This window comes from Chiloscyllium punctatum, chromosome 11 (genome assembly GCF_047496795.1).
Source record: "Chiloscyllium punctatum isolate Juve2018m chromosome 11, sChiPun1.3, whole genome shotgun sequence".
Classification (NCBI taxonomy): domain Eukaryota; kingdom Metazoa; phylum Chordata; class Chondrichthyes; order Orectolobiformes; family Hemiscylliidae; genus Chiloscyllium; species Chiloscyllium punctatum.
The window spans coordinates 70,233,113-70,260,397 of NC_092749.1; the positions used below are offsets into that span (position 1 = coordinate 70,233,113).

The window sequence follows — 27,285 nt, forward strand, 5'->3', positions numbered from 1 at the left end:
AATCATACTCATTAAAAAGAAAATATAAAGCTGTGGAAAGCTAGGAGAGCGAAATGATGAGCGATTTTAATTCACACATCTGGTTCAAAGTAATAGTGGCAACATTACTTGGTCTTTCAGCAATGAGCCCAGACTAACAGTATAATACAAAATTTAGGACTTCTGAAATTCGTGAACTACTTCCACATCCCTTGAGTTTGGTAGAACCAGTATCATGGGAGATTGTCACAAATATTTAGATGCCCAGCTCTAGAGATGGAAATCCTTCTGACAGAGGCACACTGTGGATCATCCCTACGATTAGGATAACTACCATTCCATTTTGTTCCGACAGCCATCGGGAGGATTTTCACCCATCGTCTGAAAACACAATAATACCAAATCTGATAGACATATGTTACATATAAACCCAATTCTATAGGCACAAAGTCCTTTCTCACGGTAGTTTGTGTTCTATAACAAACCAACTGACTATTTCAACTGTCTGTATTTCAAATCCATCCAGTTTCATGAAACGACACTAGTTCTTTCTCCCAGTTTCACCAATTTTTTTTTATGGCAATCTTCCATACTAAATGTCTTCCCTTCTTGCAATGGTTCTTCTTTCCCATAGTAGTCAAGACCTTTAGTTGAGTCAATCCTATTCCCCATGGTTTTATTCCCCTTTTTGTTGAATCCCTATCCCCACTTCAAAACCATGATGAGATTTCCCTGTTGTTCTCCTTTTCCAGATTTTCTTATCATTTCCACCAGCTCAATAATTCTATCATGCCCCTTCCTTCACTTTCAAAGCTCCTCCTTCATGACAATATGCTCACTCTTCCTACACCCATGTCTAGAGACAGGCAATAATCTACATCCAGAAAAACAAACCTCAAAATATACAAATAACTAGGCAGAGACTTAGGTCATTTGGTCCAACTTATGGAAGTTTTATGCCCAACATGTGCCTCCCTTCCAGAGCCTTCGTCTAACCCTATCAACATAACCTTCTATTCTTTTCTCACTCATGGGCTTTTCCAGCTTCCTCTTAAATGCATTTATTTTGCTTACCTCAAATGCTCGAACCACCTTGTACACAAAGGTCCCACAAGAGGAGACATGACCAGATAATAATATTCTGGCATCATTAGTTGAAGGGCAAGTATTCCCCATTTCACTGCTCTTGCTCTCAATATGGACTGTTCAGGTGACCAGAGAACATTTTACAATGTGAGCAACAGTTGGCAAAACAGGAATAGTGTGAAATCTTAGACACATCCATGCAGATGTCTTACCTGTTCGGTGTGCACACTGGGGTGAAGAGCGGACACTAGATTAAGAAGGTGACGGAGTGGAACAGGGTCCAGGTGCTTAATAAGGGAAGGGAACAAATCATGGATGTATCGACTACAGTGCTTCAACTGTATTGCAGGAGAGGAGAACATAAAAGGAAACATGTCAAAAAGTACACTTGTGCACAGCTGAAATAACAAGTGTCACAGACTGGAGATATTAAAGCTGATCATATAATTAAGTTTTACAAAAGTTAATTGCCACAAATTAAACAATTTAGTTTTCAAAAGAGAAACTTCTACAAAAGAAACTTCAATCCAGGTGATGAATTGAGCCATTATTCTAAATCAGGTTGCAGCAGTGCAATGTTTGTCCAAGTGCAACATTACAAAGAAAGACACGATTACATCAAACAGTCCCAGGAAATTATTGATGGGATTAGATTAAAGACTGAAAAGCAAACTGAGAATTTAGACAAATAAAAGCTTGATTAGAACTAAGTTAAACTAAATAGCAAGAAGGAGTTGTTCAAGAGAAGATAGAATTGACAAGATCATGGCGGGGGGGGGGGGGGGGTCTCATTATCTTCTAAAACCAAATATTTTTTAGTGTTAAACTGTCAAACAAAGGAAACATATCACAAAACACAGATTTCTAATGTGTTTGCTGTCACACGTTAGAGAAAAAAACCTAAAAACTATTCTGAAAACGCATCAACATATGACTGGACAGCAAATGCAATTCCCATGACCAACAAACACAAATGCTGAAAACTGATACATTGATCACCTAGGAAAAACTAATCCAATCATATTCCATTTCAGAGGAAAATCGATTATCTGAATATCGGATTATCCGAAGGAGATCTAGAGGCCCCAATAGAAACATTACATCAAAGACGTGTTTCAAACACCAATTGCGCCTTTCGTTTACAGTGATTTAAAATGAACTCCGCTTCCTGAAATGCTGCCTAGAACTGTCCTGCACTGATGGGAGCCCAGGCACCGTCTCCAAATGACTGACCTACCACCCTCTCCCTACACTTTCCCTGGAGTTCTACACAGGGGTGCACCCTAAACCTCCCGCTTCCCCAAATAATCTCTCCAACATTGTCCTGTACAGGATAAAGGTGGAACCTGTCAAAAAGTTGCAGTAAAAAAGTGTGTGTGTGTGTGTGTGTGTATGCGCGCGCGCGCGCTCTATTTGGAGACTCACCCCCCAAAAGGCGGCAGCAGCAGCCGCCTTCTTGTTGTTGGTGTCCAGTCCGGCTGCCCCAGAGCAGGGGCGGGGCTGCACAGGGGGCAGGTGTTGGACGGGGTTATGGGGTGGGCAGGTGATGTTGTACAGGGCTGGGGGGTGGGGAGGGGGCGGGAGAGGGCAGAGTTGGACAGGGTTGGGGGGCAGGCAGTAGTGGCGGAAGGCCAGGGGGCCAACATTGGACAGGAGGTGGTGTTGGATGGGGTTTTTTTTTTGGGGGGGGGGGGGGGAAAGAGAAAGAGTGGTGGTCTCACATGTGGTATGCTGCTGCCTATTCTCCTGACAAGGATGAAAGATTGCATGCAAAGAATCTCAAAAAATGTATCTGCCGCTTCCGGTTGTCGTAAATCACTATAAATGCCAGAGGAAAGATCACAGAAGCGCTTCACAGGAGGCTCCCAAGCACTGAGGATGTCACCTAGACAGGGGACAAAATGTCTGCAACACAAATTTCCAGCTCAGCAAACAGAACCACAACAACGAGCACCTGAGCTACAAATCTTCTCACAAACTTTGTTGCTCAAATCTGCAATGAACTAATCTCACCTGCTGAAATAAGGTAACTACATCTAATATACAGCCAGTTTTGAAACACTTAACATAGTCCAAATGAGCTACTACATTTTTCGTGTTTGCATAGATATATAACTACTTACCTATATGCACAAATTCAAAACATTTTATTGAAAAGAAAACCTTTATCAATATTTCACTGGCATACACAAATTAAGGCCAACTCTAACAAAAAAATTTAAATCACTTTTTGTCTCAGTAGGATTTGACTTTGTTGAGTGCTCCTAATAAACACTACCTTTGCAAAATTACTTCCAAGAAAATCATTAAAATAGTCACTTTTTTGAAAAAAAGCAAATATGTATATTTGTATTATACAGTATTTGTCTTTTAAACATCAGAAGTCTGTAAAATTATGGATTTATTTCATTAGTACCTGTGCTGCTGCCCAAATACAGTCTATATGCTGTGTGCTAAGTCTCCCTTCTGCAGCTAGAAAGTTCAAGATGACTTGGCATTGTTTGATGATCTGCAAAATTAATAAATGGAAGAATTGTGAAAGCAGGTAACATGTTTTGCAAGCTTGTTTTGAGATGCTCAGTAGACGAGTGGGAGAGAAAGAAGAAAAAAAAAGTGATCCAGACAAACCTCAATGTGCAAATTTGGTCCAAAGATATGTTCAACAACACTGTTATGAATTAGCCAGTCAGCTAGTTCCTTTGCAATTGACCTGCACGATAGAGAAAAACAGTAAAAAAAAAGGTTTACACCTAAAGATTTCCTTCAATTCCCTACTTCTGCAACTTTCTAGAACTGCATTGTTAATTTTCTTTCAGAAGGCTTATGGACATTTGGTAAGCAATCTTAATTATCTTCTCTCCACTTAAGCATTTGATGTTGGATCATCTCTCTAATTGAAACACCGTTACTTACGTTTCAGTATCTGACACCAAAGATTCATTATTACAAACATCGTTGAATGTGTGAAGTTGATTCTGTCAGGAAAGAAAAGTTAGAAATTAAATTTTACAGATAAGTTAATTTGCAAATCAATGACTTTATTGAAAATGTGAAATTTATTGAATACAATTGATCTAAAAAGGGAAACAGTACAACCAAGGGGTTTATTGGACAAGCTTAGAAAACAAATTTCTTAAAAGTAATATCAAATTAAACCTTTTTCCATTGAGCCCCTCTTCATACCTCAGCTCTGCTATGGAAGGAATCAGACTGGCCAAACATTCTCGCCATAGCCAGAACATCAATTCTCAGATAAAGAACAAACAAAAACTGCACACAACACAGATGTAGTCTCACCAAAGCTCTGTACGACTGCAACAAGACATCTCTGCTACTGAACTTGAATCTGCTTACTATGAAGGCCAACATACCATTTGCTTTCTTCACAGCCTGTTGAACTTGCATGCTCACTTTCAGTGACTGCATACCATGGTCTCATTGCACCTACTGCTTTCCCAACCCATCACCATTCAGATAATAATCTGCTTTCTTGCTTTTCCTACCAGAATGGTTAACCTCACATTTACCCACAATAAACTGCATCTGTCAGGTATATGCCCACTCAGCTTGCTCACATGACGCTAAAGCATGTCTGCATCCTCCCAGTTCACCTTCCTATCCAGCTTTGTCTCATGTGCCAACTTGGAGATGTTACATTTAGTTCCCTCAACTAAATTATTACTATACATTGTGAATAGCTGGGGTCCAAGCACTGATCCCTATGGTACCCCACTAGTCACTACCTGCCACTCCAAAAAAAAATCTCATTTATTACTACTTTGCTTCCTGCCTGCCAACCTGTTCTCTATTCATGTTAGTACACTATCCCCAATCCGAAGCACTTTAATTTTACACAGTTATCTCGTGGGACTTTATTGAATGCCATCTGAAAATCCAAGTAAACCACATCCATTTGGATGTCTTATCAATTCTACTGGTTATAGTCTCAAGATTCTGGCTGATTTATCAAGCATGACTTTCTTTTCATAAATCCACACTGACACTGTCTGATCCTGTCACTGTTTTCCCAAATGCTCTGCGATTAAACTTTGTCTAATGGGCTCTAGAATAATCCCTTCATCAGGAATAAAGGCAGTGAGCCTGAAGCATGGAGAGATAAACTAGAGGAGGGTGGGGGTGGGGAGAGAGTAGCATAGAGTTACAATGGGTGAGTGGGGGAGGAGATGAAGGTGATAGATAGGTCTCTCTCCCCACCCCCACCCTCCTCTAGCTTAACTCTCCATGCTTCAGGCTCACTGCCTTTATTCCTGATGAAGGGCTTTTGCCCGAAACGTCGATTTCGCTGCTCGTTGGATGCTGCCTGAACTGCTGTGCTCTTCCAGCACCACTAATCCAGTATTTGGTTTCCAGCATCTGCAGTCATTGTTTTTACCTTCTAGAATAATCCCTACTACTAATGTCAGACTATCCAATCAATAATTCCCTGTTTTTACTCTACCTCCATTTTTGTTTCAAAATAATAATGAGATAACGTTAGCTACTTTCTTATCCATAGGAATTGTTCCAAAGTCTTTAAAATCTTGAAAGCTGACCAGCAATACATCCACTATTCCAAGGGTCACTTCTGGGATGTAGATCAAGCAGCCACGTGGACTTAATAGCTTTTTATCCTAACTAATTTTCTCAGCACCATTTCCCAACTAATACGGATTTCCTTCCGTTCCCCTTTCATTTGACCCAGTGTTTCCCAAAATTTTGGGGACGTTATTTGCATCCACCTTTGTGAAGGCAAAACCAAATATATTTGTTTAATTGGTCTGCCATATCGTCAAGTTCATAACTGTCCCTGTTTCTGACTGGAAGGTGCCTACATTTGTTTCCACTCATCATTTTCACATACCCCAATAAATGCTTTTACTATTTGTACGTGCCCCTACAAATTTACACTCGTACTCTATTTTCTCCCACTTTATTTCCTTTTTAAAAGTCACACAACACCAGATTATAGTCCAACAGGTTTAATTGGAAGCACTAGCTTTCAGAGTACCGCTCCTTCATCAGGTGGTTGTGGAGGACACAATTGTAAGACACAGAATTTATAGCAAAAAAATTTACAGTGTGATGTAACTTAAATTATACATTGAAAAATACCTTGATTGTCTGTTGAGTCTTTCATCTGTTCGAATACCAGGATAGTTTCACTTCTTTCATATGTAAATCACAACCTTTTTTTAAAAAAAGTTACATTCTCAGGTTAATTGTAATAACTGGTGTTAGTCAGATAATCTGTTGAAGGCGTTAGCCCCCTGTGTCCTCTGTCTGTGCCATAACGTTTAGACTGATTCTAATCTAAAAAGTGAGTTAAGAGTCTTACATCGAATCATGCAGTTTTTGAGCAAAGTACAACGTAACTCTACAAGTACAAATTCACCCCAGAAACATATATGTATATGAATGCATGTGTGTGTGTCTGTCTGTCTCGGGGGGGTTTGTGAGTGAGTGTGAGTGCATGTGTGTGTGTATATGAGTGTCGAGTCTCTAAGTCTGTGAGGAGGTGTGTGTGTGTTTGGGGTGGGGAGTTGAGTGTCTGTGAGAAAGTGTATATGTGTGAGAGTGTAGAGTGGTCTGTGAGAGGATGCATGTGAGTGTGTGGGAGTGCGTGTGTGAGAGTAGCTGTGTGCGTGTCTGTGCGCACGCGCATATATAAGTGCAATGGCGGTCACTTGTAGTGTCACATAAACCCAAGGTCCCAGTTGACGCCCTCCCTATAGGTGCAGATCACTCACTCTCACTCACACACACACACACACACACAAAAACCCTTTTGCACGTGGGGTGAATTTGTACTTGCAGAGTTACATTGTACTTTGCTCAAAAACTGCATGAACTCATGTACGACTCTGTTAACTCACTTTTTAGATTAGAATCAGTCTAAACATTATGGCACAGGCAGAGGACACAGGGGGCTAACACCTTCAACAGATTATCTGGCTAACACCAATTGTTACAGTTAACCTAAGAATGTAACTTTTTAAAAAAAAGGTTGCGATTTACATATGAAAGAAGTGAAACGATCATGGTGTTCAAACATATGAAAGACACAAAACAAACAAACAAACAAAGTATATTTCAATGTATAATTTCAGTTACATCACACTGTAAACCTTTTTGCTATAAATTCTATGTCTTACAATTGTGTCCTCCACAATCACCTGAAGGAGCAGTGCTCCAAAAGCTGGCGCTTCCAATTAAACCTGTTGGATTATAACCTGGTGGTGTGTGATTGTACACCCCAGTCCAACACCAGCATCTCCAAATCTTAATTTCCTTTATCCTTCTTTGCCAAAATCTAAACTGCTACCAATCTTCAGGACTGCCCTACCTTGGATCTAATATTATCCCCAATTTTCTTTGTTAGCCAGAATCAGACCAACTTTCCCATTTTATTTTTGTGCCAGACAGGAATGACCAATTGTTGCACTGCCTCCATGCACTCTTTACATATTTGCCATTGACTATCCTGAAATACATCAAAAAAGGAGAAACAAGGCAAAAATAGAAATTGCTGGAGAAACTCAGCAAGTCTGGCAGCATCTGTTAGAGAGAAAACAGTTAATGTTTCGGATCAAGTGACCCTTCTTCAAAACTAACATCATCAAGCAAGAAGTGATCTTAATTTTTAAATGCATATTTACTTGCATATGAAGTTTGGGAAGGACTTAAACTGGAATGTACTTTCTGACCCATTATGCATACTAAACAGGCAAAGTTAATAGGAAAGAATTTCCAGGAGATTCTCATGCTCATCTTCTGTAGAGAAGTGAAGAAATCCAAGAAAAAAAAAAGACTAAGCATCATTTATAATATTCTTCCAGAGTTTACTTGCCTCTCCAACTGAGTTATGGTTCACAAACATAGGATCACCATAATAATTAATATTAAAAAATATTTTTGCTCTTATTTGACCAGAAACAGAAAAAAATGCAGAACCGTTACTTTGGGAAAGTAGAAAAGTTGCATGTATAGATTGTCTGTAACATCAACATAATGTGTAGCTGAAAAACAAACAAATGATTTGCATCCTAGAATCAGAAATAAAATTTCAAAATCTGTGGACATTTAATTGCCATGGTTAGTTATTATTACACAATACTATCAAATGCATGACATTACTAAACTTGCAAAATGAGCATGCACTGACAAATGAATTTTAATATAAGCAAGTGTGGAGGTGGTAAAGTTTGCTAGGAAAGACATGGAAGTCACAGTCTATTACTGGGATAAGAGAGATTAAATTGGTGGAAGAACAAAGGAATTTGGAGCTACAAATACATACACCACAAAAAGTAACAATAGAAGACAATAAAGCAATAAAACAAATAAAAACAGTGCATTTCTAGAGGGAAGGAGTTAAAAAGCAGTGAAATTACATTGCATATGCATAGAACAAAACACACAGAAACAAAGTCTGTTCCGCTATTCAATGAGATCACAATCTATCCAATAATGCTCAACTCCATTTTCCATTGTGCCCATGCTCTTGATTCCCTTTAATGATTAAAGATTTGTCTCTCAACTTGGAATATACCCAGTATCAGTCTCCTGTGGTAAAGAATTCCACAGATTCACTACTATCAAAAGAAATTCCTCATCTATCTGAACTGGGTGACTCACTGCCTTAAAATGGACAAACATAATTTGATAGTGACATCACCCAAGAGTACAAAGTCCCTGTCTTCATATTATAAACAGGATATTGAAACACTGGTGAAGCTGCAGAGAAGATTCAGAAGGATGGTACCAGAATTTATAAAATACAATCAATCACTGCTGAATATCTAGGAAAACCCACACCAACATTCCACTGATATATTTTTAAATATCTGTCTTGTTCATACAATACCAAGCAATTCTAAATGAAAGCAGTTTTTTTTAAGCAGCAAGTTTAGACACAATAATAGAATGCAACAAGAACCAGAACCAATTGTAAGTTACAAACATTCAGTTTTCATTTAGTTAGTCAATGTCTACAAGGTTACGACTCACTGTAATCTGACTCAGTCCAGCCAACCTCATAGTTAGAGTTGGTGACATGAAATACTTGAATGCAAGATCCAAACTTTCTTTATCAAAACATAGTGCTGTATCCAAGGGCTCCTTAACTGTACTCCACATCAAATCTGCCATGTTGCGTGCAGCACTTTGTCGCAATTCCTGGTCTGAAAGTTTACATAGATACCTAGATATGAACATTTTTGGAAAATGTAAAATAGGATTATTTTTTTGAAAATGCACCTTAATATTTTTCCAAATGAAAAATAAAATATTTGCATTGTATTTTTGCTGGAATGTTAAAATGAGTATTCAGTCTGATCACTTACCTTATAACATAAGTTCGAAAGGGGATAACATGCTGCATAACAGCAGGGATGTGTAACCATATCCTGATCTGTAACATTAAACAAAACATAAACTGTTATAGTTCAATTACAAATTAACTCCTTTGCTAGAGCTACATTATGACTATTTAGCAAACACATTTATTTTACCATGCTAAAAATATTAACCATCACTTTTAGCATCAAAATACAACTTTCTGGGAGTCAGATGGAAACTGTATGGTGCCTCTTCAGGGTATCAGGAGATGACTCAAGAAAAACTGACCCAATAGGCTATAGCAAGAGTAAAGATACATAGAGGGAAATAAAATGTGTCACAAAATGGCATTAAATGATAGAAAGTTAGTTCAACTGCAATTACAATACAATAATATATTATAGTAGTACATAAGCAGTTTTTAAAATGCAACTTCTTGTTCAATTAACTTATTGTAATTAATGTGCATCATTCCTGAGTATTTGTTATATTGTTTTTGCTGCTGCCTGTAAGTTCAGAGGTTATGTGGAATAGCTTGAAAACTTCAAGTTTTAAAATCATACAGTAGGGTCCAGGGCGGGACAATTTTCTCTATACAGATGGTGGTGAGTGCCTAGAATGGGCTCTCCTAGAGGTAGTGGTGGAAGCGAGTACAATTTCATTATTTGAGAAACATTCAGACAGCTACAGCTACATGACTGTGATGGGTTTGGGGGGGGGGGGGGGGGGGGGGGGGGGGGGGGAGAGAAGAAGAGATATGGACCAAACACAAGCAAATGGGACTAGATTAGTTTAGTTATGAAAACTGGGCAACTGGGCAGCATGGACAAGTTGGGCCAGAAGGGCCTGTTGAGAGACAGTGAGGACTACAGATGCTGGAGATCAGAGTCTAGAGTCCGGTACTGGAAAAGCACAGCAGGGTAGGCAGCATCTGAGGAGCAGGAGAATTGATATTTTGGGCATTGCCCTTCATCAGGGATGAGAAATTCACATTCCTGATGAAAGGCTTATGCCAGAAATGTCGATTCTCCTGCTCTTCGGATGCTGCCTGACCAAAGGGCCTTTTTCCAAATTGTAGACCTGTATAACTATATCAAAACTTCACTTCCAAACTTGAAAATGCCTACTTACCTCAGTTTTTATTTAGTTTCTTCAACTGGATAAATACTGAACAAATTTTTTATGGTCCTTTGGAAATAGCTCAACTATTGCTTACAATGCAGTAACAAACATTCACTGCTTATCAATTTTAGCCATCTTTTTGAGGGTTTTCCAGGGAAAGGGGAGGGGAGGAGGAACACACTGCCACTTCAATTGCTTACCAAACAAATTAAAACTACCAGCTCTTTAGCCAGCCTAACCTTTGTAGCAACAGGGTGGACACAACTATAGCCTTCGGAACATCTGGATTTAAGTCTCAAGAGGAGTAACTTTCTTCTTCCAATTTCTCCTTACAGTAATCAGTCAAATCAATATAAGCCATTTTTATTCGATTCAATTAGATTCTACAGGCTTTGCAATATAATGGTTGAGTCCTTTCTGCAAGCAATGTGCTACCACTACAATCTTCACCACCTTCCTGGATCAGTACCAGCCCACCCACTATCAGCAAGGGCACTGGATGGACGATTTAAGCATTATCATGTACCCCATTACTTAACTATTACTTAATATATGCAGTCAAACCTTTCTACTTGGTCCTTCAGTGAACAGTCAATGGTTAAGCTTCAACATTCAAGACATATTCAGATCTTTTACATACTCTCATGAAGGAATCAGCTAGGTTTGAGCATTGAGGGCATTATCTGTTCTTTCCTTGTGATCTGCATTGGTGTTTATGGTCCATTTCGGCATTCTCACTTAACAAATGGTATTCTTTCCTATAGATGTATGTGACAGGTGACTTCAAATGACATCTTCTACTGATGACACCCTGTGCTTTGAGAAATGTAACAAACAAGTGGAATGCGTAAGATTTGTCCTTTTGCCTATCTGGAGATATCACAAGCAATAAAGTGAGAAAACCTGCAAAATGACATGTGACCGACCAACTGCAGACTTTCATTGCATCACAGTGATGTTTCAAATGCCATTAATGTTTGACTGAAATGACCACATGCATAACAAAGCACTATAGTTGCCTTCACTGTCTATTAACAAGGTCCCATGAAGGCTTCCTCCACTTTTACTTTGTTTGAGATACAGGAAGTACCCAAGACAAAAGCTCGAAAGCTACCTCTTCATGTTCAATTAATTTATTAATCCCACGACCAATTTAAACGTAGGCCCTTCAAAAGAAATTAATAGTCTGCCACCAATGTTTTTACACTGTAACCAATGCAAAGATTTTTTTAAATGGTCAATGCTTAATTAATAGCAGTTCATCAGCAATTTGACTCCCAAGGCTACTGCCATATCCTATTGTATAGGGTAGGCATAGAAGGATTTAGAATCAAAAAGAGGAAAAACATGGTGTCAGACTGCCAGTCAATACAAGTTAGCAAACAGAAGGGCAATGAGTGTACCAAGTTCTGTTTAAAAGATAGGATACAGATGGGTTTGGACGAACCAAATTTCTAAATGGTGCAAAGTAGATTGCTGGTCAGGGAGCAGTCAGGTTTAGAGCCATGGATTAGGGTTTAGCATCAGATGTATTATGGATAAGGGAGACAACACATGCAGGCTTTGTTACTGTAATGGAAAATTATCCATCTACTGTGAAATTTGAAAGAGAATGCTTTTCTTTAACTTAATGCTGCATAAGTTAAACAATACTTTGATGAAGGCCTGTAGTCAGCTTATCTCTGTTTGAATTCTGTAAACATTCAACTCGACCTTGCGATAGTCGAACTCAGCGAAAGCTAAAGAACTGTTATGTCTAAGACTAGGGGATTCACCCTTGAGAGCATGATAAGAAACAGAATAAAGCAATTGTCTGTACCATGCTAAGGCACTCCTTTACATTAAGACATCTAGCATTTGTGTACTGGAGTTACTTCTGCATAAGTAAAAATAAAGCTCCTTGCTTCGCTCTTGCTAATAGTTGAGTCAAGTCGATTTAATTTCCACGACAGTTACAGATCTGGAAATAGGCATAATGTTAGTAATTCTTTACATCTTTTGTTACATTGTACTTTGGCTTTATTAGGAACTCCATCTTAAAGGCAGCAATTTCCAAAAAAAAAACTGACAACTAATAGAAGATGCCACCTATCCTGACTTCATCATGAATCCAATTGAACCATTCTAAACAAATTGCAATGCGTCAGAAACTATAGGAAATGAACTTATCCCAATTTATATCAAAGCAAGTATTCTCATAAGCCCAATTTACATCTCAAAATAAACATCTTTCCACTCCATATTTATATTCAATCTTCAAGTTCCCTAAAATAATAGTGTCAGGTTTTTCGATCTTTGAGGGCTACGTAGGTATATACCATGAAGTCTCAGATTACATAAGTCTCAAAATAACTCATTTCAAATCTACAGGAACTTAAATAAATTCTGCAACTCACTGGATAAGAAATAAAAAGAGGCATTTATTTTATTTGCTTTGGGTTGAAGGACCAGATTCCCTGGCTTAAGAATCTGGAGGTGGTCAGAGTTTGGATATAATGCCTTAAAATACAGACAATCCAAATCAAAACATCCTGTTTTTCATACAACTTAAAACTATTTGGCAATCCAAGCAATAAGGGCAGCATGGTAGCTCACAGCACCAGGGTCCCAGGTTCGATTCCAGCCTCGGGTGACTGTCTGTGTGGAGTTTGCACATGCTCCCAGTGTCTGCATGGGTTGCTCCGGTTTCCTCCCACAATCCAAAGCTGTGCAGGTCAGGTGAATTGGCCATGCTAAATTGCCCATAGTGTTAGGTGCATTAGTCAGAGGGAAATGGGTCTGGGTGGGTTGATCTTTGGAGGGTCAATGTGGACTGGTTGGGCTGAAGGGCCTGTTTCTACACTGTAGGGAATCCAAGCTAAAACAGTTCTATGATATCAATGTGAAAAATATAATAATTAATTATTAGATAGTTCTCAGCTACATGTGCACAAGTATGCAGAAATACAACTGTGAATAGCCAAAATAACTAAGTGACTACTGAAAAGTAGTCATGAAGAGCAAAAGATTTTAAAATAAAAACCAAAAGAACTGCAGATGCTGCAAGTCCAAAACAAAATCAAAAATTGCTGAAATAGCTCAGCAGGTCTGGCAGCATCTGTGGAAAGAAATCAGAGTTAACATTTCGGAGCTTTCCTCAGAACAGAATTCCTGTTTTTGTGAAGGTTTAAAAGTATATTTCTGTTACTTCAGTCTCCATAGCTATTTCAAAGGAAGTTGCAATTACTCAATTGGCAAGATACTTGGTTAACCTTGCAGATTATGAGCTCTTATCATAACAGTCAGAATATGTTACATAAGACCTTAATTTTTAAAAACTTTTCCTTAATTATTAAAAATACATTTAGGTTTCACACATTCTTTAAGCACTGTGTTTTGTCCAGAGTGTATAGCCTTCTACACAATAGTAAAATTTAGTCAGTGTCAAATACTGGTTTCTTTATCTATGTTCTGTGAGACTATTAAGGGTTAACACAGATTCCAGAGGCACCAGAGCACCTCTTTGCAAGCGGTCTACAGCAGATCTTATTCTGACATATTTTATAATTGTTCTGCTCTTCTAAATCTCAATTCTAAGTCTACCAGAATTTCTAACAATGCTTTTTTACATCTACAGGTCATTCTGCTATAATTTTGCATGTTTTGTCAATGCAAATTCGCTGTAACGTGATTGACAAATTGAAGACACTATTTCTTAAGTGCGAACTTTTAAAACTTGCATTGGTTGTAACATAATTACATCACCAACATGTTAAGCACTGTTTCTAAAGCGCAATTATTCTATAATGCAGGGTTGTACAAGAACGCAACCCTTGCATTATAGAAGAATTACCTATACTCTCAGGCTTGAAGATTCCCCAAGGCCCAATTACTACACTAAGGCAGGCCTAGAGAGATCACAGACCTACGGACTTCATCATGGAAACCTGGACCCAAGGCCCAATCAATGCATGAACAAGACCCCACAGTGACCAGACATCTAAGAGTCCCAACCAGACTGACTGGAAGACACCCCCAGAGCACTGATGGATACGACTAGCACCCAGGAACCCAGCAGATGTACTCACATTTCTTGCCATTGCTGGAACTGCAAGTCCAGAGGGATCAGAGGACTTCCAGTCTCTTGCAGGCGTGACCTCCCTAACCTTGTGGATACTCATATCTGAGGTGACCAGACATCAAGACCAACTGCAAGACACCTCAAAATGCTCAAGGTTGCAAATGGTGCCCAGGACCCCGATGCACTTACCTTCCAGGGCAGTGGATTTCCCTCGTTGACGCCCGGGATCAACTCGGAACAGCCATGTATCCAGGAAATGTGGGCGATGCAATGGACTTATGGTGAGATGGAAACTTTGGGGTTTACGTCCCTGCCCAGCATACACCTGGCAAACATCCAAGCCACTGAACACAAGATGGATAATCTCACAACTTCCAGAGACAATTAAGGAACCACCGTATGCTATGTTGTGCAGAAACTGGGCTCACGCCAGCTATACCTGGCTGTGTCCTACAGTCTGGGGGGTCTGCAACACACAGACCAGACACACACACAAAAAAAATCTTGAGACAGAATACCTCAAGGCCTTGTTCATCATGATTCAAGACTTCAACCAGGCCAACCTCAAGTGCAACGAAAATACCTGCAACACATCTCCTGTGCCACCAGAGACCCAAACATCCATGACCACTGTTACACAACCAAAGATGCCTACCGCTCCAGCCCCCATCCGCGTTTTGGAAAATGAGACGATAATGCTGTGCTCCTCCTCCTGGCAAACAAACAGAAATTGAAGTGCAAGGACTGAGGAAACGGAAGGGCTTCTACAGGACTGCTTAGAGTTGGTGGACTGGTCCATATTCAAGAACTTAGTGGCCAACCTAAATGAATATGCTACTACCGTTACAGACTTCATAAGTATGTATGTAGAACACTGCATGCTAAAGAAATTAACCCAAACGTTCCTCAAGCGAAGCCAGGAGAACCACTCTCTAATGAAGTCCAGGGTTGAGGTGTTCAAGTTAGGCGATCCTGACCTATACAGGAAATCAAGATATGACCTTCTGTGGGCCAACTAGCATGCTTCCACACTGTAGGGATTCTATGATTCTGCCACCATTGTAGGCCATATCTCAAACAATGAAAGAGAATATAGGGAAGAAAATGAATGCTAAGTGGCAAGTCAACAATCTCTCACATTGACTTCAGGAAGTGGAATGGAGGGCAGGCCCCCAATGGTGCTACGGTGGAGATGGTCAACAGCATCAAATTCCTGGGAGGGATGGTCACTAATAATCTACCCTGGTCCAGCTACGTCGACATAACTATCAAGAAAGTACAATAATGCCTCGACTTCCTCAGGAGGTTAAGGAAATTGTGGATATGCCCACAAAACCTCTTACCAATTTTTATAGATGCACCATTGAAAGCACCCTATCTGAATGTACCACAGCATAGTATGCCAACTGCTCTTCCCAAGACTGCAAGAAACTACAGAGAGTTGTGAACAGAGTCCGGTCCATCATACAAACCAGCTTTCCATCAATTGACTCCAACTATACTTCGTGCTGCCTCAGGAAAGCAAATCAACATAATCTAAGAACCCTCCCACCCTAGTTATCCTCTCTTCCACCCTCACCCACTGGGCACAAGAGATAAAAGTTTGAGTGCATGTATGAACAGATTCAATAACCGCTTCATCCCCAATGTTATCAGACTTTTGAACAGATCTGATCTCTCTCCAACTGGAATTGTATTCTGTACTCTGTTCTGCTATCTGATGCACTTTGTATGTTATGATCTGCCTCTTGAGCACACAAAACAATATTTTTCACTGTATCTCAGTACATGTGACAAAAATAAATCAAATCAAGTCTTTACTTATGAATATTTAATAAAAAGGTACTTCAGGGCAATAAGAGTCAACTACATAATATGGAAGTGTAGTCATATACCTATTATAGTGTGGAGGGACAACTAGATTCCGGCCCCAAAGGCATTAAGTAAACCAGATGCACTTTTACAATGTACAAGATTTAATGTCATTTCTCCGGTGCTATCATACAAATTAGCAATTCACCCAAGTTCATCCTAACATACTACAGTGAAATTTGAACTCTGAATAGCTGTCTAATAACATAAGCAGATGGCTATCAAATGCTCTATTCCTGTAAAGTACAGATAAACTATTAGCAAGTACATGATCAATCTGAACTGCAATGGCCTTCATTGCAATTAATTTATCACCACTCTTTTTAGTGACATGAGAAATGGATAAAACACAAGAGGTCTGCCAGTATCTGTGGAACTCATTCCTAAATTTTCAAAAATCAGAACATTAGAGAGGAATGGGATTTTTCTTTAAAAATCAATAAGCAACATTCTCTCATATCTCATACAAAATAAAAGTTCGAGATGCTATTCCCAGTGTATTCATGTCCAAATTATCACTTTAAACATGAATTATACTAATATGTAACATTCTAGAACTTTTTTTTTCAAATGGACACCAACAGGTGACTAAGATGGCTGCTCGGGGTCAGACGTCCTTGAATTCAACACAGACCACATTAAGCTTGCAGCAAGTTACTACTGAAATCATCCAGGATGGGGATCACCCCCTTCAAATGAATATATCCAAAGAACACTCTGCTTTTTGATTTCATATTTTATTGTTACTGGTTTACTCTAAACTCAGAATAAATGAATTTCTATACTTCATGTCCTCAAGTTTGTATCCTATCAAAGGAAAAACTACAGGAAACTAGCTAGTACAAACAGGTGTGAAGCAGACATCATCTAACTTTCATTGTGTAGAATGGCTTTCGATTTAAACCATTCGGGGTGGACAACAGTCGCTGATGTGACTGAAGCTTGCTTTTGATAACAAAATCCTTTATTAACCCAAGAAACTGAAACAGTCTGCAAATAATAGCACTGCAGAATACCAGCCAACAGACCAAAGTTGAATTGAAACTGCTATATTGTAATAAGACATCCAATTTGATCCCTAAATGAAATCCACCTCTAATTAAATTTGATCTTCTGCTAAAAGAAATCTAACTTTAAGACCTACTGAACATTCAGTTCTTCAAAGGAATCCTGCAAGAATCCAGAAATCGGACTTCACCAATTTGAACCTACCTTAAACTACACTTCAAGAGTGAAAGATTTGCTGTTCTGGGTCCATAGCAACTGTGACCATCCAAGACAAGCCAAAGACATGAACTGATAACTAATATTTTGTTCACCAAATGTAGAAGTACACCACTGTCTTCAACTATAAATTTGTATGTGTGTGGGTGTAAGTAACATTGCATTGATATTTTTGGATGAACGGGTGAATGTGTGAATGTGTGAATAAATAATCCTATTTATTCAAACCTTTAAAAGCATGGCGATGTTGTTTAAATTGACCTAGACTCCAGGACCTAGGAAATACATGTATCCTCTATGCTAAAATCCACAATGATTGAAGAAAGTAACAGAAAAAGGTACAGGGTTTCACAGTTCACTCCTGCTCTTTCCACAACACAGATGACGGCAATACTCCTGCTTATACAAACTTATACATTTAGTTGCACCAACACTTGACCTTCAATCTCTAATTTTGCCATCAACTATGTGTATTAGTACAATTTGTTGACTTTTCTCCAAAGATACTTTTCACACAGAAGATTGCAAAATATAATAAATCATCCACCTGCAAAGCCCTAGGAACCTTTAAATGGACTTAAAGCAAAGACTTTGCCTTCATTGCAAACTACTAGTCAGGTGAACTTTATTGTAATTTCGCCCCCCCCCCCCAACAAATCTATGGCTACCGGATCTCATATTTAAGTCTAAGTCTCTCAATCAATTAGTCTTTCAGCAGACCGTCATGGTACCTTTGCAAACAATATCATAACCATAGTGCAATTAATGTAATTCAATCTGTGGCATTTTTCTCAAAACAAATTCAGTGTTCACTTTCAAATACAGACTTGGCTTTTTAAAAAAAAAACATAGCTTAATCTGCATTTATTTCAAGAGATCCCATTTCACCACAAAACTCAGATCATCAATTAAAGTATTCCCAAAATTCCAGCAAAAAAGCTTAGTACAAATGATAACATAAGCAAGAAATTTGCACTTCCAACAACTACAAAACCAATTCGAGTTATTAAGAAAATGAATACGTCCAATAAGATATGATTTTACATCATTTGTTTATTCTCTAGATTCGAATATCACTGGTAATTAAGTTAATTAATGCCAATCACTAGACATTCTCAAAAGGTGGCGTTGGTTTATCTTCTTTAACTACTACAGTGCATGTGGTGCCAATGCATGGGAAAATCCAATATTGAGACATAATGGCCTAAATTTTGAGGTCCCAATGGCAGCGACTGTCAAGTCTGTAAATTCTGTGCTGATGCCAAATACCAGAATTACTCTGCATTAACAAGGGGATTATGCAACAATGATTGTAATTAACTATTCTGTAAAACTGGGCTCTGCTGTGACAATTTGGCTAACTGCCAAGAAATTGCTCTAATTCGCCCAATTCTTGATAGCTCTTAGCTGACAGACTCTGTTCATAAGATTCTGCAAATAACAAGCCTTTCAATCTAAAGCACTATGCTACAAACATATCAAAACAGATCATGGGTTTCCTAACATTTGGATCATTTGCAATGCAGAATTCCAGATACACAGGACATTCCTTTCTAAAAGAATTTTTTTTTAAAAACTACGGAGGTGCTTTTATAATAGCAAACTCTGCCATAAAATACAGATATTTAATGGATGATAAGGTGGTTAGAGGGTAGATAGTAATTGATAGCAAACTCCTTTAAAATGAATGAAATAGTCTGTGTGCACTGATATAATTGTGTACAACTGCCTCAAGACTACCCATACATTTCAGGTTATTTGCATCCTTCCCCAAGACATTTTCCCAATACTCCAATGATTGTAAGGTGCTGAGAACATTCAAGACTTAGTTGGTGCTGAGCATCAGGATTAACAGAGGAAGTACTTGTTGCCTTTAATTATTTCTGCTTTTTTCAATTTTATATTTACAGAACTCCAGGAATAAAAGCAATGTAGTTCTCAGTGGTTTGTCTCGGATTTGGATGCAGCTACGTTTTAAGTCGAGTACGATTTGCATCGTAAGCCAGTGACCAAAGTCTACAAGGGGTACCTGTATTAAAAAAAAGAACTTGTCTGTCTCTATATAACTTTGGTATCAAAGTATTAAATTATAGTAGCTACCAAAAGGACAAATCAATGTTAACAATATCACTTCCAATCTTGTCTTCGCCATGGTATGGGTGGAAAATTAAGGCAAGGGGCTGAAGAATTAAAATGAATATTTTATAACAGTGCATCGCTGTTCCTTCATCGTCACTTGATCAAAATCTAGAAACTCCCTATCCATCTTCACTTTAGGAGGTACCTTCACCACAGGCCCTAGAAGAGCTCAAGATGGCAACTGGCCATCACCTTCTCAGTTAATAGTCAGATTATGTTTAAATTTAAATGAGATACGTTGACTCTGAATGATTAGGATAAATGTTTAAATTTTAAACAGAGCAAAGCATTGCGCTATCAGTGAGCGCTAATTGGTGCATTCTTATGGTAACATCTCTAATAATTAGTGTCGACTTGACAAACTTTCAATAGTCCCCTCTCATTTAGTATAACTGTTGATTTTCCCTTTGAACTGATATTCTTGCAAAATGTCCTGATGAGCGCAAGATAATAAGCTTTGGCAAAATGTGTCCATCAAACAGGCATAAATTATTTTATTCATCCTTATGGCAGAAACTGCCTATGCAAATTTATTATAATTACACCCTACTACCACTGATAGTTATGAAATGTGAAGAGGAAGAGCAGGTGCAATGTACACCAAGACAAATTTACACAGGCAATGTCAAATTTCAGGCACAGGAGTTTATAACACAAAACATTAACATGAAATGCTCACAGACAAGTCATTAAAATGTGAAGCTGGAAGAGCACAGCAGGTGAGAAAAAAAAAGAGCTGCTGGAAGAGCAGGCAAGTTGATGTTTTCAGTAAGGCACTTCATCAGGACACTGGGGAGGGGTAAAGGAGCTCAGAAATAAATGGAAGGGTGGGGCTAGTGATAGTAGATGCAGGTAGAGACTAATTATAATTCAGCAGTGGGAAGGGTGCAGTGGGTAGGTGAGAAGGAAGATGGACAGGTTAGGTCAGTTAAGGAGGCAGGGAGGAGAGGGAGGGCTGGACATGGGTTAAGGGAGATTTTGAAGCTAGTGAACTCTATGTTGAAGCCATTGGGTTCAAAGCTCCCAAGGTGAAATATAAGGTGTTGTTCCTCCAGTTTGCATGTGGCCTAATTTTGACACTGGAGGTGGCCCAGTATGGACATGTCACCAAGGGAATAGGAGGGGGAATTGAAACGGCTGGCAACCTGAAGGTGGAGTTTATTGGAGTGTACAGACTGCAGATCCTCTGTGAACCAGTCCCCAATTCTGCGCTTGGTCTCTCCAATGTAGATGAGACTACATCAGGAACAATGGATGTAATAGACCAGGTTAGAAGAAGTAGTGCAGGTGAATTGTTGCCGGATTTAGAATGATCGTTTGGGGCCTTGGATGAAGGTGAGAGAGGTGTAGTAGGGGCAGGTTGCAGGGAAAGATGCCAGGTGCGGAGGAGAGGTTGGTGGAGAGTACGGAACTGATGAGGGAGTCATGGAGTAAGTGGTCTCTACGGAAAGCAGATGGGGTGGAAGGAAATATCTTTTTGGTGGTGGGGCCTGACTGCAGTTGGCAAGAGTGGCAGAGGATAATATGTTGGATTTCAAGATTGATGGGATGGTATGTGAGGACAGGGGAACTCTATCCTTATTGGGTTGGGGGAGGGGATGTGCGGACTGAAGTGTGGGAAATGGAGGAGGTGCAGTTGAGGGCATTATTAAATCACCGGCGAGGGGAAATTATGGTCCTTGAAATAGGAAGACATCTGGGAAGTCCTGGGGTGGAATCCCTCATCCTGGGAGTAGATGTAGCGGAGGCAGAGGAATAGGGAGTATGGGATTGTATTTTTGCACGAGGGTGGTGAGAGAAAAGTATAGCTAAGGTAGCTATTGAAATTGGTGTATTTGAAATAGAGGTCAGTGCTAAGTCGGTTAACAGAGATGTAGACAGAGTGTTCCAGGAAGGGGAGGGAGGTGTCAGAGTTAGTCCAGGTGAATTTGAGGTAGGGGTGGAAGGTGTGGGTAAAACTCGATCAGTTCAAACAGTCTTGACCCGAAACATCGACTTTCTTACTGCTCCGATACTGTCTGACCTGCTATGCTCTTCCAGCTCCACATTTTGACTTTGACTTACAGCATCTGCAATCCTTACTATCTCTTGCTCACAGACACAACTTCATCAAGATAGAGAGCAAAGAAATCTAACAAAATGAACTACGAACAAGACGGACTGGTTGGCTATTCTGACCCCAAGCCTGTTCCACTGTTTAATAAACTGATCTGATTTTAAACAGAAATCCAAATTTCAGTCTACCTCAATAAACTCTCGCCTAACACCCCCCCCCCCCCCCGCCATTCCAAACAAGAATCCTCCTTGATCTTTAAATATTTAAAGGAATTAACTTCCACCACTTTTTCAGAAAGGAAGAGCTCCGAACTCTCACACTAGAGAAAAACTTTTGCCTCATTTATCTTTTAGAACTGTACAGCACAGGAATGGGCCCTTCGGCCCATGATGGTCAACACCTTATTTTTTAAAAAGATGTGAGCCCTACTTCTAATTACCTGATAAATGAAGCATCTACTCCACATCTACTCAGTCAAGGCTTCTCAAGATCTTGTGTTTCTCTATCAAATCACCTCTAAATATTTTTTTAAAAATTCTAGTAGATAGCAACCGAGCTTGTCTAGCCGCTCATTACTCAGTGACCCAGATCCCTCTGCATCTCAGGTATCTGTAATTTCTCATCGTTCAGATATTCTTTGTTTTGTTCTTCCTACCAAAATGACAATTTCACATTTTCCCACTTTATATCACAGTTGCCAGATCTTTGCATACTCGCTTAACCTATCTATACTTTAACTTCATGCCCACTTTCCTCATTAATAATTATTTTCAAAGAGTCATTAATCTGTCATTTTCTGTTTCTTGTATATTCTGTCCAATCTTCTGACACACCACTGATCTGTGCATAATAATATACTTTGTTTGGATAATATTTTTAATCTTTCAAGTTAACCATGAATGTTGGGCCTGTCCCTTATTTCTTATTTATTATACACTCTATCCTTATTACCCAGTGATTTGCTACCATGGATCTGTGTGCTCACAAGGATGGCCCCAGACCCATTTTCTTTTCTGCCTCATCCAGCTGATCATGTCATCTTTTGAGGTACATAGAAAAGTTACACTGCAGCAGTATCTGCATTTTCTGTTATCCATGGGACATCCATGTCCATATCCCTCATAAATAAGGAGGATTATCTAATGTTTATTCCAAATTATCCCCTCACATTCCATGTGAACATAGGGGGTATAGTTAGTAAGTTTGCAGGTGACACCAAAACTGGAAGTGTAGTGGGCAGCGAAGAAGGCTACCTCAGACTGAAATGGGATCTTGATCAGATGGGCTAATGGGATGAGAAGTGGCAGATGGAGTTTAATTTAGATAAAATGTGAGGTGCTGCATTTTGGGAAAGCAAATCAGAGCAAGACTTATACACTTTATGGTAAGGTCCTGGGGAATGCTGCTGAACAAACAGACCTTGGAGTGCAGGTTTGTAAAGTAGAGTCACAAGTAGATAGGATAGTGAAGAGCATTCAGTACAGGAGTTGGGACGTCATGTTGCAGCTGTACAGGACATTGATTTGGCTACTTTTGGAATATTGCGTGCAATTCTGGTCTCCTTTCTATCAGAAGGATGTTGTAAAACTTGAAAAGGGTTCAGAAAAGATTTATAAGGATATTGCCAGGGTTGGAGAATTTGAGCTAGAGGGAGGCTGTACCGGCTGGGGCTGTTTTCCCTGGGGCATCGAAAGCTGAGGGGCAACCTTTTAGAGATTTATAAAATCATGTGGGGCATGGATAGGATTAATAGTCAAGGTCTTTTCCCTGGGGTGGGAAGTCCAGAACTAGAGGGCATAGGTTTAGGGTGAGAAGGGCAAGACATAAAAGGGACCTAAAGGACAACAATTTCACACAGAGGATGGTGTGTGTATGGAATGAGCTACCAGAGGAAGTGGGGAGGCTGGTACAATGGCAGCATTTAAAAGGCATCTGGATGAGTATATGAACAGGAGTGTTTAAAGGTATATGGGCCAAGTACTGGCAAATGGGACTAGATTAATTTAGGATAGCTGGTCAGCATAAATGAGTTGGACTGAAGGGTCTGTTTTTGTGCTGGACATCTCTGATTCTATGCCTACCACTGCATCTCTGTTAATGCAGCCTTTAGCCTTATTAACCAATTTAGCTTTAGCTAGCACTGCTTCCAAGCAGTCATTATTGTTCTTAGTTAAATTAAAAGGAAGTAGTACTCTCTGTCTCTCTCACAAACGGAATATAAAATGAAATGATATAGTTGCTGCTGTCTTGGGGTGCCTTCACAGAGATCAATAATTAATCCTATTTCTTTGTATAATATCTGATTAGTATAACATGTTTCTCTGGTTGGCTCTCGATCACCTTTTTTGCTGAGAAATAATTCCAAAACCATTCTTTAGCTCCTCACCTTGCCTTTCTGACTTTTCCAGTCCACATATTCTTTAAAATCCAGCACCCCACCAACCATGATCATCACTTTGTCTTTCTGACAAGTTCACAGTATTTCTTCCTTTATGTTCCAACCTACAATAGAGAGTTACTCTTACAGGGCCTGTGTACCACTCCCACAAGCAATGCCTTGACTTTGCAATGTCTCATCTCTACTTAAACTGTTTCCACATTCTGGTTTCCTAAATTTAGGTCAGCCTTCTCAATTGCACTAATACCATCATTAACTAACAGCCATCTTCCCAGCTTTTCCTAACTTCCTATCCTTCCTAAATGCCCTATTCCATTCAATATTCAGTACCAGTCTATGTCATCCTTCAGCCATATCTGTAGAACTACCAGTTCATACCTATTTGAACTGTTACTCTACCTGTTTTATTTTGAATACTATGTGCACGCAGATAATCTTTGGTTATATTGTTTTTGTAACTTCTAACCTTATCGATCAATTTACTTTGACAGTTTCAACAGTACAAATCGGACTTTCGCGAGTATTAGGAAGATTCCCCCACAAACCAGAATCCACTTCTCCCACACCATTAATCTGGCGAATTTGATTTACCATATGCCCATCTGCACATTGCTAATGCAATAACTCAAATATTACGAGCTTTAAGATTCTGCTTAATTTGGTGTCAAGATAATTTTACTCACAATCCAGAACTTCCTTCCTCGCCTTGGCTGTTTCATTCATAATTGCACATAGCACGATAATTGGATTATCTTCTCACAAAATTGTCTCCAGTCCTGAGCAGATATACTGAACCCAGGTACAGGGCAAGCAACACAGCAGTCTAGACTCATGCTCTTTGTTGTACTGAATAGTATCAATTCCTCTGGTTACCACAGCACTTCTATTTATTCTCCGAATTTGAATGGCTTCCAGTGCCACGATCCTGTAGCTCTTCCAACATGCAACCTTCACTCTCTTCCAAATAAACTGAAAGAACCTCAACCCCATTGGACAATTGCAAGGCCATGGCTCCCGCTTTCTGGATCTCTTTACCAGTCTCACTTGCTGTCATACTCTCTGCCTTGAACACCGACTTAAATCAGAAGATGCCAATCAAGATGTATGAAGGCTTCATGAAAGAAAGAATCCAGTAGCTCCCCCCTCCGTCATGGGTATCTGTATTTGAGACTCCTATTCAAACTGAATCAAAGCTCCTCATCAAACTTGTAGTCCAGGTGTGTTTATTCTCAATCAAACATGCTGCAACTGTGATACTTTCCCCTTCTCCTCTGTTCCGCTAAATTAGGTAGCTGTATAAGTTCCAACATAAAGCTTATCAGATCCAGTTATTGAGGAACCATTTTCAAACTGCTTTTGCAGCTAAGTAAGCCCAATTGTTCCACCAGTGGAAACCTTGTTAAAACCTGGATTAAGACTGAGAACTTTAGAAATTTAAACTGCAGGTTTCAGTTAAATGCTAATTAACACTAACTCAAACAAAATTAGACTTAAAAAAAATTAAAATTATCTTACCACCAAATGCAAGAATAGGAAAGGGTTGGGTTTTGTGATTAGAAGTGGGGGGGTGGGGTGACTGCATTTGCTGATCTCGAAGAAATTAGCACAAACAAATCTCATGATGCAGAATTCCCCTTTCACAGCAGCAGTTTCACTTTAACACTAAGTAAAGGATATCTCCAGTGAAGTCAATACACAATACACCGGAGATAGTGAGGGCATATTAAAAAAAGCCCATTAATCATGGGTGACTTTAATCTTCATGTAGATTGGGAAAATCAAATTGGCACAGGCAGCCACAAGGAAGAATTCAAAGAGTACAAGTGGGACAGTTTTCTAAAATATATATTGTAGATATAAGCAATGGTCAGGCTATTTTGTATTTACTAATATGTAACGAGTCTGGTTTAATAAATGATCTCAGAAGATCACTCAGAAATTAGTTTCTATTCTATGATAGAATTTAGCACTCAATTTGAGAGTGATAAACTCGGATAAGAAACAAGTACGTTTAACTTAAATAAAGGTAATTACATTGGAAAGAGGGCAAAGTTGGCTGGAGTGGACTGGGCAAAAAAAAAGAAAAGTTTAGCAGAAAAGACAGTTGAGGAACAGTGGCATAAGAAAACAGATTATGACACACAGCAAAGATACATACCAGTGTGGGAAAAGAATTCTAAGAATCAGTTAAACCAAGTATGTTAACCAAAGGAAATTATGGACTTTTTAAAAAATTGTATCAAATTGAAAGAAAACAAAGTGACAAAGGTTAATGGTAAGCCAAACAGAGTATAAAAGATAGGTAAGTATTGCTAAAACCATACAGGCATTAGCCAAAATAGAGTTAGTTTTGGGCTCCTTATCTAAGGGAAGATACACTGGAATTGGAGGTAGTCCAGAGAAGGGTCATTAGATTGTTTCTGGGTAAGGAGGGATTTTCTTATTTTGACAGATTAAAGTAGGTTAGGCTTGTACTCATTCTAGTTTAGAAGAATGAGAGGCAACCTCATTGAAAAAAAAAGATTCTTTGAGCACTTAGAGTAGAGACAGAAGTTGTTTTACCTAATAGGAGTTACTAGGATAAGAGGGAATAAATGTCATACTAAGAGATCACCCATTTAAGGCAAAGATTAGGAGAAATTTCTTCTCTCAGAGATAGATTTCTGTACTGCTGAGAGCTGTTGAGGCTGGGTCATTAAGCATATTCAAGGCTAAGATAGACAAGTATTCAAAGAGGGTTGAGGATAAAAGGTTAAAAAAAATGGCATTGAGAATCATCAAAAACATGGCTGATGTTGAACGATGGAGCAGACTCGATGGGCCAAATGGCCTACTTGTGTCCTACATAGTTTGATCACTAGGAAGTATTTTCATAGACTTTTAATTAGTAAGGGGTTGAAGAATAATGGAGAATGGACAGGAAAGTGGAGTTGAGACGGAGAGGAGATCAGCCATGATTGCATTGAATGACAGAGCAGATTTGAGGGGCTGATTAGTCTATTCCTGCTCTTA

The 27,285-nt window shown here is 39.2% G+C and overlaps 1 protein-coding gene across 4 annotated transcripts in view; it reads right to left on the bottom strand.

Moving 5' to 3' along the window:
- usp34 (ubiquitin specific peptidase 34) overlaps nt 1-27,285 on the bottom strand; it is a 367,536-nt gene that overhangs the window by 268,906 nt on the left and 71,345 nt on the right. For all 4 annotated transcript variants that reach the window (XM_072581002.1, XM_072581003.1, XM_072581001.1 and 1 more), the window contains 6 exons: nt 9,408-9,475; nt 9,073-9,265; nt 3,979-4,040; nt 3,694-3,775; nt 3,482-3,574; nt 1,278-1,403 (listed from right to left, as the gene is read on the bottom strand). In XM_072581002.1, coding sequence (XP_072437103.1) covers nt 1,278-1,403; nt 3,482-3,574; nt 3,694-3,775; nt 3,979-4,040; nt 9,073-9,265; nt 9,408-9,475 — 624 coding nt within the window. The remainder of the gene's footprint in view (nt 1-1,277; nt 1,404-3,481; nt 3,575-3,693; nt 3,776-3,978; nt 4,041-9,072; nt 9,266-9,407; nt 9,476-27,285) is intronic.